This window comes from Epinephelus moara, chromosome 1, assembly GCF_006386435.1.
Source record: "Epinephelus moara isolate mb chromosome 1, YSFRI_EMoa_1.0, whole genome shotgun sequence".
In the NCBI taxonomy this organism is placed as follows: Eukaryota; Metazoa; Chordata; class Actinopteri; order Perciformes; family Serranidae; genus Epinephelus; species Epinephelus moara.
The window spans coordinates 48,369,008-48,387,422 of record NC_065506.1 but is presented as its reverse complement, the minus strand read 5'-3'; the positions used below and the strand labels follow the sequence as shown (position 1 = coordinate 48,387,422).

Below are 18,415 nucleotides of genomic sequence, written 5' to 3'. Positions count from 1 at the left end.
AATTGAAAACTGTTTATAGATAAAATAACCAGACTGGAATGTTTTGTGTTTATCCAGAAAAGTAAATTAAAAGTACTTCATCACATTGAATCCAAAGTAATTTAAAAATCAAATATAACCATAAATCTTTGCTGTTTATTCATGTGTTCATCTATGATGTTCTTCACCACCTTTATGAAACTGAATCATGTGACTGAAAAGGCGAGACGGCAGCAATAAACCACAACAAACTGGTTAATTTCAAACATTTCATTATTTTCTCCACATTAACTTCGAAACAACCTCATAAACCAAAGAGTAAGAAAGAGCATGCTCGGGCATGCAATGATGTCACAACATGATGATGCCACTGGGTGCGAAGTATAAAACATACAGTAGCAGAGAGTTTCTTTTTATATCATTCATAAACTCAGGACGTTTCGGTAAATCCACTGAGAGTTTAAAAGCTAGCGTTTATTTTACACTGCTCTCCATGTCTCACGTAGCCTTGTGTTGCTGGATTAAAAGAGACGAGAGGGAGAAACTCACAAACTGACACCAGATTGAGCAGGCTGAACAAACATGCTGAAAAAAATCTCATCCGGCCCAAAAAGTGTCTGGAAATGACACCGTAGAAACCCCATTTTTCCCTTTTTGACTGGTCCTAAAGGGGGAGAGAGACAAAACAGTGCATGCCATTTCAGGGTGGAAGGGAGGTTTGAGTGTGTGTCGTGTCTGTGTGTTTGTATGTGTGTGTATGTGTGTGTGCGTGTGTGTGAGAGAGTGTGTGTTGGGCGGGAAGGGCGGGGTCACCTTTCTTAATGTTGAAGGTTATTTGTCTCCTCTCAGCCTGGGTGTTTTATTATCTTGGGTCGGGGTTTTTTAAATAAATTAGAGACGGAAAAATGAATAAATACGAGGCACTCAGCATTCTCTCTGTCTTGCAAACTGCAAAAAAGTAACAAACTTTGATAATAATGACACATACACATATATAGTAGAATTAGTGGTTATAACATAACAGTCTCAAGGCTGTACAAAGGGGCAAGGCTGAACCCTCCTCAGTATGTCAGCAGTTAAATGTGTATGTTTTTTTTTTTCTTTTCTTTTTTTGCGTGCGAATGTGTTTCACTTAACAATAAATTCAGGAAGTTCCTCGAGGTTTAGACTCATGGGTCTTGGAGTGTGTTGGTCGCTGATGAATCCGATGCGCTCGGATTCGGTGATTCTGACTGGACGTGAGGTGACAACCAGGATGGAGTGCGTACAAATGAGGACAGAACAGTGATGTTAAAGGGATAGAAAATGCACTTTTAAAACCCCACACAGCCTCATGCAATGGTTGTGTGTGCAGTTCGTAGTGGAAAAAAGAAAAGAATAATGACGGAGCCCTTTAAATGGATCTACTCTTGCAGCATAGTTCTGTATGTAGCGCATAGTGCGAATAGGGGTTAGAGACTGGTGGATGGGGGCCGACAGGGGAAAGGGTTAAAAGGCGGGAGGGGGGGGGGGGGTTATTGTCTGTAGTGTGCGCCATGCTCTTGGTTAGCATGTCTCTCATGATAACCAGGAAACAAGGGTTGCTGTATTCTCGTCTAGGGTGATGGAAAAATGGGCAAAACTGCCTGTGCCATCTCCAGTCCATTGAACAGCTGATGGACACCCATGCACGTGTGTCCCGATACACCACGCTAGTTTAAAGCTGCGCTCTTTATTCTTACTTTCTTTTCTATGGTTGCAAGCTCAAAATAAGCATCTGAAAAGGAAACGGTGCTTTCGTAGAAACTGAAACGGGCTTCAACAGAGGTGGAAAAGACCAGTAGCAACAATAGAAAGGCTCTGCTGTGTCCGTCACTCAGGCTGCGGGCTCCAGTCGAATAGGCAGAATGTCCGTCTCAGTAAGTAATAATATAATATACCGTAGTTATCAATAAGTCTTAGTAGATCATACCTGTATAAGCTTAAATAAAGAAGTGAATGAAAAGAATGGCTACTCCAATATTGAGTAAAATGACCATAACCACCAGAATAGAGCTGGAGCCCTGAAAGAGAGGAGAGACGGAGAAAAGGAAGAAGAAGTTAGTCCAGTTCATGCACAAGTTCTCTCAAAACAGATGTGTAGTCCCTCCCCTTCACCTGTCCATCATGGGACCTTATTTAATAAAAATATGTACAGTACAGACGTATATCGAGCAAGACGAGAGCTGTTGTCCACTGAGCGATTTCACACAAAACCAAATAGCATAACGACAAACCTACGACACACTACGACTTTCTTAACTTGCAAAATCATCTTTTAAATTGACAAACATCATGTGTGTGATTAATGGCACAAACAGGATCAGAACATCTCTCGATGTTGACGACTGTAGACATTTTTCCTGATACAAGGTCCCGTGGTGGACGTTGGAAGGGGAGGGACTTCAGCTCTCTGTGCAAACTGATAAAAGAAAAACATGAAGTCGGCTTCAACTGAGAAGAGCAGGCCGTTAAAAGGGATCAAGGTTGTAATAAATCCTTTAAGTGGAACTACGCCCATTTTCATAATCATACATTATTCCTATTGTCTGAGACGGTCCAAAATATTAGTAAACATGAACAGCTGTCTAGCTGGTATAAAGTCTGGAGCTGCTCCACAGACAGTTAACTGGGATAAATGTTCGAGATCACTGGTTCCCAACTGGTCCAGACTTCTCCTCAGTCATCAGCTCAAGGTTCACACAGTTTAATATATTCAGTGTCGAACTAGTGTCGATTGGTTGTGTTGTCAAATTAGGTTGCTGTCTCTGGCAAGTAGCTGTCCATTAGTAACTCACTCTATGGCAGGAAATTGCACTTCAAAATAAAAGCTCTGTGCTGGAAATTCACTGTACAAATTTGACATGTTTGTGAGTCACTTGCGGTCAATGTTAATTTTGACAGCTGTTTTAGATTAAATCTTCGTAGACGAAAATGTTCAAACAAAAATTCATGACATTTAATTTAACTTTGAATCATTATGTTTTCTATGTTGTTGTTTTTTATCCTTAAACTAATCCAGTGAGGCTCATTCATGTTCAGAAATTAGAATCAATGTGACAGGTTGTATAAAAATTTCATGTAGACATTTTTTTTTAACAACAACAAATAATTTCGGCACACTTACAAACTGTCATTTCTGCAGCATTAACAGCTTTCGCTGCTCCGCTCTGACAGTTTCTGCTGGCTACTGGTGCAGACTATTTACTGGAGTTAACAGCCTGTTGCTCATGCTGCATTTGAAGATAATCAGAAGCGCAGCCGTTCTCGGGCATGGCATGTCCAGTAGTCCACCACGAACATTTTCAATTTATCAACGAAAATGAATCATAGATTTCATCTTAGTTTTTATGATCAAGATCTATATTTGGCCTGTTATTGTTTCGTTTTTGTCATGGAAAAAGGTTGTTGCCAAAAAACTGTCGCCAAAATTTTCATCAGCGAAATTAACACCATTCAGAATGGACCCACGACCCACTTTAGAACCAAGACCCACCAGTTGGGAACCACTGCTCTAGATGACGCAGAGAGCACCCAGAGGAATGTTGTGAGTATAGACCGAATCACAATGTTTAGCAACAATCATTTCCAGGTAGAAAACTCTCGCCTCCCTTTCACAAAATCAAACAGCACAGAGCAAACGCTGCCTCAAGCCACTTAAAAAAGGCCAACCTAGGTCAGTCGGACCACCATGTTTCACTATATATCTTTAAATGCTACAGTTACAGCTGAAAACGACAACAGTAATAAAAGTTTGATGACTTTACATATCTGCTCAATTCAAATTAGTTGCCAGTCATCTATCTGGAAGTGACTGTTGTTGGCGCGACGTCACAGTGATTTGGTCCATATGGGTACATCATCTATTTCAGAACTGAGAACACTTCGACAGAATGAAGCTCATTTTGGTATAAAAATGAAAACGAACATTCTGTGTGTCCATAAAATCATAAAGTCAAATTTTACATATTGGACCTATTATTTTTTGCTTCCTTGCTGAACCTTTGACGCTAAGTCTTCTGTCTATACATGAAGTATGAGAGCTTACAGGTGATTAGCTTAGCTTAGCATAAAGACTGGAAGCAGAGGGAAACTGCTAGCCGAGGCTACCAATGCCTCTAAAGCTCACTGGTTAACATGTTGTCGCTCTCATGTTTAACCTGGACACAAACAGGAATGTTGAGACGATAAGTTGTGGAAGTATTAAACTCTTAGTTATTCTTTCGATGATTCAGTTGCTGTGATGAACCCTCAGCACATAAAGGGATTATTAAACAGGCAGACAGGAAGCGTGCTGACTCACTGAGTTTGATTTGAGGGTGAGATGCTCTCCTTCCTGCTCCAGAGTGATGGGCTGAGACTTGAGGGGTGGGGAGAGGGTGAGGTCCCTGTGCAGCGGCCACTCCTCCAGCTCTGCCCCCACATTCAGGTTGTCCAGCATCTGTACAGAGTCCATGGATCCCTCTCTGACCGGCCGAAGGCCTCGCGATCGCAGCCTGTTGTTTTTGGGGGCCGGGGACTCCGGGCCCAGCCCCCGAGACGTCTGCGAGTCCGGACACTGGAGCCTCATGTCCACCGTATAGTCATTCATCCTCTCCTCGTCCTGCTCTGTGAGGCGCGAGTGGGCGGGGCTCCACCTAAGGGTGCTTTCAGCAGTCCAGCCCCCGGTGAGGCCGTCTAGCCTTTGGTCGATTACAGCATGCTCGTTAAGCTTGTGGTTGGAGGGGTTGTGCTGCTTTGGATGGTGGTTGGAGTAGACATGCTCTCGAGGGTTGTAACTAGAGGAGACGTGGTCCTTTGCATTGTGATTGGAGGAGATATAATCTTGGGACTTGTGATTGGAAGAAGCATGCTCAGAAGTCTTGTGATTGGACATGTTATGTTCCAAGGCCTTGTGATTGGATAAAATGTGCACCTGCGGCTTGTAGTTGGAAGAGGCATGCTCGCAGGCCTTGTGATTGGTGGAAGAATGATCCCATGTTTTGTGATTGGAGGACGAGTACTCCCTTGACTTGTGATTGGAAGAGGCTTGCTTGGAGGGCTTTTGGTTGGACAAGGAGTGCTCCCACGCTCTGTAGGAGGAGGCGTGCTCCCGGGACTTGTGATTGGACGAGGATTTCTCCCGTGGTCTGTGGTTGGACAGAGGGGCTTGCTCGTGGCCGTTAATTTGGCCCTCCTGCTCCTCCAGGAGGGAGGGTGTGGTGGAGCGGCTGCTGCCCCCGCGGTCCGGATACATGTCATCAGTCCAATTGTTAGCCCCGCCCCTGGGCAGATCCATGCCCCGCCCCTCCACCAGCACCTGGATCTCTGCCCCGCCCTGATCGTCCACAGCGCTCTGGCGCATGAAGCAAGCATTTCTGGGGCGATGGGCGTGCTTGGGCGGGCTGTGGGGGGGCGAGGTGGGCACGCTCAGCACGGGGCTGAGATCAGGTGTTATTACAGGCGGCGTTGTGTCCGGCGTGCACAGCTCCGGACTGTCTGTTCCCGTGGAGATCACCTCATGGTCTTTGTCCTTGCCGTCCTGGTGCTTGGGCCTCTGACATTCGAGCCCTACGAAAACAGTTGGAGAATAACACCAGTGAGGAGACCTGGCACTGAGCCACAGCGAGTCCATCACCGTGTGTGTGTGTGTGTGTGTGTGTGTGTGTGTGTGTGTGTGTCAGTGTTATTAGCATGCAGGGTAACAAAAGGAGAGAAAAGCTGCATACAAACTGCATCTGGTGCTGACAGTCACTGTCGGCTTAGAGAGGATTAACTAAGTGAATACACTTGATTTGGTTTGAATTCTCGGAGGCTTTAATCCTCTGTACTTTATTATGAGATCAAAATATGTAAGTAAACACTGAGCCCACTGTAAATCCGCATGTTTAATATATATATATATTTTATTAAGTCCAGGTACTTAAACATCTTTTTATGTAGATTTTAAATAAAGATAATGACTCCATCATTTGCTTCCTTTCTTTTCATTCAGTCACGACTCATGACTCATTGTTACAACTCGGGTCTCTGGGGGAAATGGAGCGACATAAAAGTGGGCCGAAATTTGGCAATAAAACTTAAACTGAATAAAAGAGAAGAGCCAAAAGAAAAAGTAATGCTGTATATTTTGTAAGCTATCCAAACAGGATAATGTAATGAGACACAGCAACAATCTTTGCAAATGAATAAGTTGAGTCATTCCATGAGGACCGTTCAGTGCTCAACATTTAAAAGGGAAAAACGAGGCAGTATAAAACTGTTAATGTTGTTTTCAGTGACTTTAGACACTAATTTTGTTTATTAGTGTGAAGTAAAATAAAATTAAGTAATAAAAGTGAAAATTGCCGCTTGCAGCTATATTTCTAATATTAGAACTATTATTCCAGAAATTTGCTATTACTTCCAATGTAATGTCTCACTGATAGTGTTAAAAACACCATACTGACTCAACAAGCTTGACGACAGTAACCAAGGGGGGTGGGGCACACTGGTGTGACGGGCCCAAGTGTACACTCGTTACTAGTTATATGGTTCACACACACACACACACACACACACACACACACACACACACCACTGCCAAGTGTTTGTAAAAATGTAGGGAGCTTTGCTACTTTTTCCTCCTCTTCATTTCTTTCTTGTCTTTTTCTTACTGCTGCTTCTATGTTTAAAAGTCATGACTGCTCATTGGACCTGCAGATGTGCTCAGCTCGGCAGTCATGACAGATTTAGCACCTAAACCAGCCCCTGTATCGTATCGTCTTGTCACACGATCAAATAAAGACTTGATATTAGGCCCAACAATCATCATTGCAAAAATCATATGACAAAAATATCATAGAAAATAAGAACGTCATTTAATTGAATAGTTTTTTATATATATATAGTTTATTCATAATTTTTCCAGTTCATGTAGAGTAAGCATATTATGTTGTTATAGATTGCCACTGGCTATTTTACCAAATGAAAAGACAAGAAAATCATGACTGGAGTGGGTTTGCATTTTTGAAGGCACACAGCCTGTAGATAGCAAATGGCACCATTTTTTATTTAATGTGAGCACAACCGCACTGCCTGCACTGTCTACATTTACGCCCCTGGTTGCAGCCCTACTTACGCAACACTAGATTATTTTTCTGTCTCTCAACTAAACATTTAATCAACCAATCATTGCAACGTGATTACATGAGTATCTGTATTCTAATATCCAGCAAAAAGTACCAGCTCCTTTGTTGGTTATCAGACAGCTGCAGGTTTTAAATGATTCTCTAAATGAATCAAAATATATGACACATACAGTCAGAGCTGCTGGTAAATAATCTCCATATGATAAAAATTAATGTGTCTGCTGACACACGCATAATGTTTTTACAACCAAACATCTGTTAAATGCTAAAAATCTTAATATTATTCTGTGTTGTAAACATTTGATTAAATAAAGAGGTTATTCAGAGCAGCATGAGAATTTACTGGAAATAAGTTTGGACCGTCTTCTGTGTCGTCCACTCACCGTTCCCGTAGATGTGGAAGGAGGGAGAGAGCTCTTTGGCAGCGATCCGGGCCAGTCGACACTCCTCCATGGCCTTCTGCGCCACTCCTTCAGCTGCCTCTGCCTTCCCACGAGCGTGGCTCATCCTGAACAGGACAGGTAGAAACACTGCAGTCAGACTGAAGCTATGATGGTTATTATTACTGCTTTGTTTGGTCCCTGCTCTCTGCTTTACCTTCATAACATCACATCCAGGAAACATGTTTAGCTCTCTGAACTTTCTGTGAATTGTTGATTCAGTATTTATTTCATTGTTAGTTTGTCTTGTTTTGGATGTTTCAGAGAGAAAAACTGACTGACAGGGAAGCAGAGGAATTTAATTGAAAAGTAGCCTTTTAAAGTTTGTGACTCTCATTTTAACAACTAGACCTAAAACAAATACATATATTATACAGCCACATGTCAATATGCATTGTGTTTTATGATCTGATATCTTCAGAGACATTACATCCTGTAAAAGCGACAGTCAGATGCTAAAGTCAGCGACGCTTTCAACAGGTGTATTGAATACTTTCTGCGCCACAATCCAGAGCTCATGAGCAGAAGATGTTTACTGGTTATATTTCAAAGTTTTTACTGATTTGTTTAATGCTTGATGAGATTTGTGACCATTTTCTTTCTACTGAACTACACCCGCCAACATTAATGGCGTCCTCCTCGGCTGAGCTGTAACGTTAGCTACTGTAGCTCAGTGGTGCTAGGTGAGCTAGCAGTAGACGCACCCTTCCCTCTGCGTAGTGATATGGTTGGCATGTATATTTGGCAGAATGAAAATAGTTCCTACACGAAACTGCTCACAACAAGGTCTGTGGATTATCTTGAGTTACTGGGTCATGATTTCTAGAAAGAGACATTGATGCTGAGTTTGTCAAACGTATTTTATTTTTGGCACTTTGAGCACCACAAGCCGAGTCCCATCTAGTTCTGTTATATTGGAGAGAAGGCAGACATCTGTACGGCCGATATCTCCAACACTCAGCAACTCACACCAAAACTATCCGGAGTGATAAATAGCACTACAGGTAATTTTTGATTTGGGGTGAACTGTCCCTTTACATAAAGGATCTGGAACTCCACCCCTTCTGAAAAGAGAACATGTTACCTGGACATGGCGATCTCAGCTTTCTGTTTGGAGATGTCTGCAGCCTTCTCGGCAGCCTCCACGGCGCGGTCCACCTTCTCTCTGATCTTACTGGCCCTCAGTGGGATCAGGTTCTTGCGTTTCCCGCTCACCAACACGTTCTGCTTGTACTTCCCCTCCTCCTTGGTGCCATCAGGGAATGTGGTGCATCCGTACCCGTGCCTCTTGTTCGCCGCCCATTCACCTTCATAACGCAGGCCGTCTGAGCGCCGGCTCACGCCCCAGCCGGCCCTCTGGTCGCTCCGCCACTCACCAGCATACATTTCAGTGACAGTGGCGTCCACAGGAGCGCCCTGTTCGCTCTCGCTGGTATTAGAGTGGATGTCAGACGCAGCAGAGCTGACGGTGCTCATGCCGGCCTCGCTGCAGAAGGAGCTCTGCTTGCTGAGCTGACTGGCCAGTGAGCTTTTGGACTCAGAGCGCCGCAACTTCAGGCCGCTCAGGATGGATTGCCGAAAGCGGCCTTTCCTCTTCCTCTGGCGCTCGGCTTCACTCGGAGCCGTCAAGGCAAACCCACCCCGGCCCACGGGGCTCCCGGCCAGCCCGGCCACCACCCCATCTGTGGGTGTGATGGCGCTGCCGTCCTCCAGCACAGCCGGAGGGCCGTGGCTGTGCTCGGAACGGAGGGAGTTTATGGATGTTCGCAGCGGGAAGAGGATGACGGCCGCCATGCCGTACGGTACACTCTGCCGCACGCCATAGCCGTGACGCATCCCGCCCAGCCACTGGCCTTGGTAGGTTCCTGAAAGACAAACAGACACAGACAGAGTCACAGTTACATCCTTCTTTTAATGGCAGATGCTATTTGCAACCAATGCTGTCCTTAGCCAATTCCTGGGCAACATCGAAATATGGCTTTAATGAGAACGGGTCTATTCTGCTGTTCTTCTAAAGTTACAGTTAATGTTCACAGTCTCATTTAGGAGCTTTATACTTCCTATAGAAACATTTGTGACACGTGGGTTTCAGACTCCAATCAGCACCGATGACAGTCAGGACTGTTTATAATGCATCGCTTTCATAAACACAAAATGAGCAGTCAATATCTTGGCCTGGAGCCTTCCCAGAAACAGGTTTTGTCCAGGGATCTCAGTGTGGATCGCCGAAGCTGAAAACAGGTGAGTAGCTGGTGTCCACAACGTGCAACAGTACCATGAGAGAGCAGACAGAAGGCGACGTCAGATGAGCAGAGACTCCAAAACCATGAGAACACACGAGGGAAGCCATCACACCTGTGTGGAGCCGACTGTAGGCAGGGTGGCTCCGGCAAAAAGTCAAACAACCAGCGGTGAAGCTGAGTGGATTCCGCGCTGCACACACAAAGGCTGAATGTGCAGCCACACGGCGAGGTAATCTACAGCACAGGAAACCTCAGGCAGCAGGACAGGTAAACTCACTACAGTCTCTCCACACAGCCTTGGAGAACAGGTGAACAGACACCAGGAAGGAAGAGGCAGAGCTCTTGGTCGAGGAAGGCTGAGTGGTTCACCGGGGAGCAGACGAAGCAGGAGAGTGAGAGGCAGACGAGGCCGGCGATGAGGAAGCAGTCTGGGGATCAGCGCTAGAAAGTCTTGCATGGATAATGAGCCACAGGTGAGAGCAGGTGGCTTGATGAGGTGGGTGTGGTGGACCGGCAGGAGCGGGAGATGTGTGGACAGGTGATAGGCTGACAGGTAGGTGTGGTGGAGAGGCGGGTGAGTGGGAAACTACTGGATGAGCTGAGAGAAAGGCATGTATGGCAGGTCAGAAGTGCCCACTGTGACAGTATTAAGTCAACTAAGTCTAAAAATAAAAAGCCAACATTGACTCTGACAGTACGCAGACCCCAGTCTCCTGCCATCATCAGGTCAAAATCTAAATTTGTCCAAAACTTTGGTTTATGACTAAATACCTGAAAATCATTGCGTTGAATGTTTGTAAAATGTCATTATAATCTCTGCAATAGTTGATGAAACGCTTACTAAAAACGTACTGTAGTACTAATCAGCCTAAAAGAGCCAACAGTGTCTCCTGATGTGGACGAACAAACGTGATACAGCAGATATATTGTGATGTCCCACAGACTTTATGCATCGATCCTCCTCCTGTGTGAAGCTTTGTGTGGTTGCCTCTCTACACCAGGAATAAAATCTTTTAAAATAACTCGGTGCCAAACCGAGGCATGTTGGCACAACATGAAGGCAGTGAAAATAAATCAGATAAACCCAGAATAACAGCAGATATTTGGCATTTCCTCGGCTGCAGAGAAGGACATATGTACTTTCTAAAAACTGACCGAGCGCTCGTATTTATCCAGCAAATCTGACGCCTTTGTGCCTGAGCTGTTTAAGATTCAACAGATTAGAGAGACAAACCAACAAACTGCAACACAACGAGAGGATTACTGTGTGTGATGTCTCATGATGTGATGTGAATTATTTTATGTGAAAAATGACTTCAGGAAACAAAACAGTTTCACATCAATCTTCTATCAGTCCACTAACTGAATGATCAACTGGGTCTCACTCCCAACCTGTCAAGTGTGGACGGATCAAACACACTCTGAACTTTTACCCAGGAGCCTGCAGTGTGTGTCCATCCCTTGGTCAGTGGCCCTCGGCATCAGACACTGATGCTACAAGGAACCCTTTAGCAGCAGTACGAGACACACTGGGCGGCAAACAGAACAAACAGAGTCAGTCACTGTGACAAGTGCAGATTATTACATCTGAGCTGTTGACCCACCTGCCCGTTCCCAGTGTGCAGGTCAGCTACAGCATCACCACAGAGAGAGTTGTGTATAAGAACAGGACTGTGTGTCGGTGTTGCTCTGCAGCTGTCAGAGATGTGAATGGAAACACATCCAACATACACTAACATCACCCAGATGTGCCGATCACCAGGATGAGGAAAAAAACAAACGGGAGTTCAGCTCCTTGTCCGTGCTGCTTTCAGACAGCCTTAGGACGTAAAAGCTGAACAGGATACGTTGTAGGTGTATTAATGGAAACTCACCAACACTCTTCCTTAATGTAGCGTGTGATGACATGACAACACACAAAAACCTCTGGATGATAATTTCCTGATACTACGATACATACTGGCAGAGGTGGAGCGGTGTGGATGAATGAAAAATGAAAACAATAGTTTATTCCAGGTGGTAACGTGTTACATGACATTGTGAATGTAATAATATTACCTGAAATCCTGTTGGCCCTTTGTTACAGCTAAAACATCATATATTAGCCCAACACTGGTTAGTAACAAACTACTTATTCTAAGACAAACTACAATGTTTTTTTAACCAAACCACCTGCTTTTGTTGCTGAAACCTGAGGAAGAAAACCTAAACACAAAGTGTTGTTACCAACGTTCTAAAAAGAGTGTATGACGAGCAGAAACTGTACATTTCCTGTGAAAATAGAGTTTATTTTGAAAAGACAAAATGCATGTAACAAGCTTAAATTGTTATGTGTCCAAAACTGACGCATGAGGGGACCTAGCGCATCATATTTTGACATGTAGGGCCGCTGACCAAGCGTCGGTATTTTTACAAATCAGGAGTGAGAATGAGCTGCATTAATGTGAACCATTAACTAATGTTTTCATCTGGACTTGTTTAAACTGTTGGAGAGTTTAATTTCTAACAAAACACTGGATTCTATGAACTCTTCATGTGGTTTTGTGTAACAATCTTCATTTGTAAAGTAACTAAAGCCGTCAGATAAGGTAGAAAGTATCATACAAAGAAAATACTCAAGTACAAGAACCTCAGATTTGTACTTACATAAAGTACAAACAGAGTAGTACAAAGAGTAAATGTACTTAGTGGATGGGTTGAGGATGGGTTGAAGCGCGAGCCGACAGTTTGACAGTTTGATTATTTGTGAAACAGAGGAGCAGACGTGTTGTTCTCAGCTTGTTGTGAATTCTCTGTAAAACTTCTGAAAATGATCAATAAATAAAATAAAATCTTTTCCTCTACACAAACATTGAAATCCATCAGCTCTGTTGAAACCACAGAGGTTCCCACATGTCCTCTCCTCCTCCTCCTCCTCCTCCTCCTCCTCCTCCTCCTCCTCCTCCTCTCCATCTCAACACCAACAACAAATAATCTGCCATCAACTCCTGGACCTCCTGGAAGGAGGAGAGCTCCCCACAGAGGCTTAAAAACAAAGCAGGTCTGCTTTAAGGGGAGGTCAACGTCTTAAACCCTCCATCCTCTCCTCAAACCCCCCGAGGGCGGCGGAACAAGAGGTGGAGCAGATCCTCAGTTTCATATTTCAGCCTCCTGTTCAACTCGCGGCTCGTCAGTTCCATTTACAGGAGCAGCAGCAGCTCCTGCTGACAAAGCTCAGAGACTTTCATGTCATGAAAGTTATTGTAACAGCTGTGTTGACTTCCTTCACTCGAGCCGGGCTCAGCCTCAGCACATCCCACACCTCTGACTCACAGAACAGAGTGATCAATCAACCAAGGTGACGGAAACAAGGGCTGCGTCTAACGATCACTTTCTCCATGAATCATTCAGTCTCTGAAATGTCCGACAAGATAGTGACTGACAGCCCAAAACTTAAAGATATTCACTTTACAAAGATTAAAAACATTGGAGATGCTGCAACTTGAGAGTTTGGTGATTTTGGTCAGTGACTCAAGACATATTTTGATTGACAGCTGATTGTCAAATTATCTTGTTATTGATCATCCTCAGATCACCTGATTAAGTAAGTGACTCATCATTTAAAACTGAAACTACAATCTTAAGTTTCATTAATCAAAAGAAGAGAAAACTGGCCTCTAAATCATTTTTGCGGATCTGCAATTTAAAATTAAATTTTTAAATCAAAGATACAAATCAGTTTTCTCATGGGTCCATGAATAAGTCACATTTTTAAATGTTGTCATGCCAGCTGCCCCGGGGCCTCCTACCAGTTGGACGTGCCCGGAGCACCTCTAACAGGAAGCGCCCAGGAGGATCCTGATCGGATGCCTGAATCACCTCAACTGACCCCTTACCACACGAAGAAGCAGCAGCTTTACTCCGGATGTCTGACTCCTCCCCCTATCTCTAAGGCTGAGCCCAGACACCCCTCAGAGGAAACTCATTATGGCCACTTCCACTATATGCGATCTCATTCCTTCAGTCACTACCCAGAGCTCATGACCGTAGGTGAGGGTTGGGACTGAGATAGACCAGGAAATCAAAAGCTATGACTTGCAACTCAGCTCCCTCTTCACCACGACGATCCTGCACCTGCATCACTAGAGATGTTGCACCAAACCTTGATCCATCTCACACTTCATTCTACCCTCACTGTGAACAAGACTCTGAGATACTTGAGGGCAGTACCTCACTCCCAGCCCAGAGGGAACATCCACCGGGTGTTAACTGTTAGCATTAAAAGCCAAAATCCAAAGACTGTATTAACATAATCAAAGCGGAGAACTGAACGTTTACGTGTTATAAGCCATGTTGAACTCGTTAGCTGATCAGCTGCTGATTTAGACACAGAGCAACTTGATGATTCACCAGGAATCTTTGTGTCTGTGTCACGTGATGAGTGTCAGTCCAATATTGTCTCTGTTTTTAGCTCTGTTTTTGGTCTCCACCAGCACCTGAGGGAATTATCTCAGGAAATATCTGTCTCTGGCTCCACTGTGTTCACCAGCTGGTCTCTAAATGTGTCTGTCTGCTGTTTGCTACTCAGCAGGACGTGTACAGTGGGTGTTAATAAGGAGTTTTAATGTGAAAGCTGAGCGGGAACAGCGACAAGGCTCAGCCATGATTTCCGTACTGAATGCCTATGGAGAGCTGCGGTCATGCTGATGCGCATGTGGCTCCTTTCATAGTAAACTGAAGGATCCACGTCAACCCTCTGAAGTAAACAGGAGGGCAGGGAGGTGAAGTAACGTCCTCCTACTGCCAACATCAGGTGAAACTGAAACTAAGTACAGGAGACGCCCCTTGGACTGGAGTAAAGAACAAGAGATTGGAGCATGAACAGCTGGCGTGCTTGGTATGAATAGAGTCAAGACAGTCACAAAAAATGGGGTGCATGCAGACGTCCACACAGGGGTCGATGCAGACATGATGATAATGGCGACATTTACGTTGCGCAGACCAAAGCGGATGCTCTGTCTTGCATCGTCTGTATTTTTTTTTACTAAGTCAGTTTTCTTTCTGTCCTTTTAAGCTGTTTTCTTTTTTGGAACCCTGATTTTGCCTTTTTGGGGAACAACATGACAGTACACGTTGGTGATCAGCAGCATGAGCAGTCACTCACTCTGCTTCTCTCTGCTTCTGTCAGCTCCTCCACCCCGTTCACCTCCAGTCACCTTATCCAGGGCCGAGGATGAGCTCATCAAAAGCCCACTCTTCTTCACACCCAGATCCTCAGCTCCCTCTTCATCTCATCTCATCACCACCAGCGTCTTGACACCTTGGGGGAGGGGGTTCCTTAATCTACTACGTCTTCGCCACCCTCCTGGAATATATGACATCACGGTGGGGTCTAAACGCCAAAGACTTTTCACATTACTGTTACTTATGTGCACATGTATATAAACATTCTTTTATCTCAGAACGAGTCTCTCCTGATAGAAACTGAGAAAATGTCCCTTTAGACCTGTTAATATATTTAGGAGTTACACCTGAAGATGAGGTTAGGGTCAGGATCAGAGGTGTATCCTGAGGATACTCACACTGATTGCCAAGAAACTGGAAAGATGCAAAACTACGACCTGCAGTAGAGATGCTCTTCACACCACCATGTGAGGAGCATCTCTACTGCAGATACAAAGTTTCCTGCTGCCTGCGAGAAAAAGAAGCGATGCGATGATGACAGAGACAAGAGACAAGAAGCAGCTCCTAGCGACAGTCTCTGACCACATCTGGACACACTTTATAGAAAAAATCTAAAAAAACCCCAACAGTTATGAAGTGCTCGCTTCGCCTCCCAAAAACTCTTTCAAAACTCCCTCATACACTGAAGTCAGCTGCAGATACTGTTGGTGAGAATGTAGTTTGCTAGCCAACATTAGCTGTCGCCAGTCATCTGTGGGGCTTTAAACTGTTTTGTTTCACAAAGAGGAAGAGATGGAGAGATGTTTCATTTATCAATTTTCCTTATTTGTGTGATTAGCCTACCTGTTACACTTTATTTAACATGTTTTATTAAGTGCAGTTGTTTTATCTTGTCATCTTAAGAAACACACAATTGTCCTTTTACGCGAGTATAGACTTTCAGTACTCGACCCACCACTGCCGTAATCTTGCCTGACATATTCACAGTCTTATTAAGTTTGTTCTTATTAATACAAACAATAAAAAATACCAGGCTATAAATCAGAAAGTTGGAAAACTCTCTACAAATGAACAATAAAAAAGAACCAGTGTGTTTATCTGCTCTGAACTGTCACAGCTTCCTCAAATTAACCTGAAATATGACGGCAGCTCGTTCAACTGAGATGATTTACATTCATTTAATGTCAGAAAAAGCAAATTATAGCAGTATTCAAATTAAACTCATGTTCTTCACCCTGAGCTCACTGTGAGACGCCACTGGTTAAAGTCAGTGACATCACTGATGTTGTTGTGTTGTGTTGGAGGAAATAATTACAGCTATTAAATGATTGTGGTGATGAGTTTCTGGGAAATGACCACTTTGGGTGTTTCCTCCATCGCGCCGCTTAATGACCGGCACTACAGAGTCATCATGGTTTGTTCCAGTGAACTCTTCTTCACACAGGTTTCAAACACGTAGCTCACGGCTCAGAGTGGTTCATAAGAGGAAAGGATTCAGTGACAAATAATGTGAGGAGTGAACAGAAAAGTTTCACTATGAGTTAAATCTGTTTGAAAACATTTAAGTTTCTGTTTGATAAGTTTAACAGCAGCAGCTTTCTAAATCCGAGTTTTGGTTGACGTCATGTTTTGTATCATTTCCTGTTCGATCACATCAGTAAAGTGATTTTTTATCTTCTAAAACAGAAAACTCTTAATAACAGATCCTGAGTTGTAGCAGTATGCGGTGTGGAGCTGCAGCTGTCTGTGGTGCTGACATGAAAACCTGAGAGAGTATTTAAAAGTTTTTCCATGCTGCTCTCCGTGTTTTCACAAATAAAAAACAGGAGTCACTGCGTCCTGATTTAATAAATACAGTTTGTACTGTAGTCTAATTTAGTTAGTGTGCAATTAGTGTTGTCTCACCACCATCCACTATTATTATAAATAATACAATTATTATTCAGCTCTGATCAGCACCCATATTTCCCACATTTCCTCATGCACTGCACTGTGGGAGAAAAGTGCCTGCTGACAGCACACTCAAAAACTGAGTGTTTTTAGGACTGAATTTGAGTATTTTCTGTTTTGTCACTTTTCCAGTGTGCAACACTAAAGCCTCAATTTCAGTGTGTAATTAATTTGTTTCAGGAGCTAAAGAACAAAATCAACTGACTCTAAAACAGTGTTGATTGATGGACTGATTTATGTTTGTTTGTTTGTTGTGGCCACTGGAGAGGGAAACAACACGCTGAAAACACAACACTGAAAGTTGTTATAATAACGAAAGAAAAGAAAAGAAAATCAAGACATTTTTGAAATTGGTTGAGTATTGAGAGACAGCGCTGTCACCTGCACGAACAGGCTGTAATGTAACTACTCTTCACACCGTCGATGTACGTCTACTAAGAGTGTTTGTTTTGTCACTGACAGGCTCAGATTGTTATTGTACGTTACTCTTGTTCCCATTAGTCTCTGCCTCGTTTCCACTGACGCATGTGACTGGTGTCTGTAGATACGTAAATACACGGATGATGCCTCTAGTGTGCAACCCCAGGAAGTGCATTTGTTTCTGAATGGATAGAAACCTGACAGAAACTACCAGTAGCCGTGGGGGAGGGGCTAATGTTGTCCCTTTTTGCCATCCAGGAGTTTGGAATATGTGCTTGGAACATTACCGGGACAACAACAGGACCAATATTGCACGGCAACAAATGAATGAAGATGTTGACCTGCCAGGTACAGAGTGTGAGTTGTGAAATATTTCATTAGAAATCTGACTGTATATAATGTATAACCATATTTTAGCAGAATACAACTCACTTGACAATCAAGACAGGCAACAGCTAGTTAGCAGCCTGTTAGCTAAGCTAGCACATTGTCATACAGTCTCTCTGAAATCCACTGTAGAAGTTCAAATTTCTGAACGTACTCGAGGCAATTTCTGGACCGAAACATTACAGAGGGGAGGAGTTTTGTCACTGACAGGCTCAGATTATTATTCTAAGTGTCTGACAACACTATAGAAAGGATCCCTACAGAGATAGAGCTGTTTGTTAAAGGAAATAGCCTGTTAGCTAGTTAGCAGCCTGTTAGCTAAGCTAGCACACTGTCATACGGTCTCTCCTAAATCGACCGTAAAAGCACAATATTTCAATCTTTTTTGTACGCAATAATAACAACGCAGTAAATTCTGCACCGAAATATTATGGACAGCACATCAGATATTACGGAGATACCCACAGGAATGAATGGACTTTGGTTGTCTCCGTACACATACGTAAGTGGAAACGAAGCGTCCAACACAAAAACACGGGTAAACAGGGTCCAGGTTGGAAAATATCAGAGTTACACTTTAAAGTACTTTAAAGACGTAATCTTCCAGTTTATAATGTTTATAATCTCTGTGAAGTTTCATTTGTCTCCTCTCCGATCTGAGGTCTGGTGGTGGTGGTGGTGGTGGTGGTGGTGGTGGTGGGTGGTG

The 18,415-nt window shown here is 43.7% G+C and overlaps 1 protein-coding gene across 3 annotated transcripts in view; it reads right to left on the bottom strand.

Moving 5' to 3' along the window:
• Positions 1 to 6: 6 nt before the first annotated feature.
• The window catches only part of jph3a (junctophilin 3a), a 29,815-nt gene continuing 11,406 nt past the window's right edge, over positions 7 to 18,415 (bottom strand). For all 3 annotated transcript variants that reach the window (XM_050040694.1, XM_050040703.1, XM_050040685.1), the window contains 4 exons: positions 8,631 to 9,411; positions 7,490 to 7,614; positions 4,301 to 5,547; positions 7 to 2,021 (listed from right to left, as the gene is read on the bottom strand). In XM_050040694.1, coding sequence (XP_049896651.1) covers positions 1,941 to 2,021; positions 4,301 to 5,547; positions 7,490 to 7,614; positions 8,631 to 9,411 — 2,234 coding nt within the window. In that variant the 3' untranslated portion in view covers positions 7 to 1,940. The remainder of the gene's footprint in view (positions 2,022 to 4,300; positions 5,548 to 7,489; positions 7,615 to 8,630; positions 9,412 to 18,415) is intronic.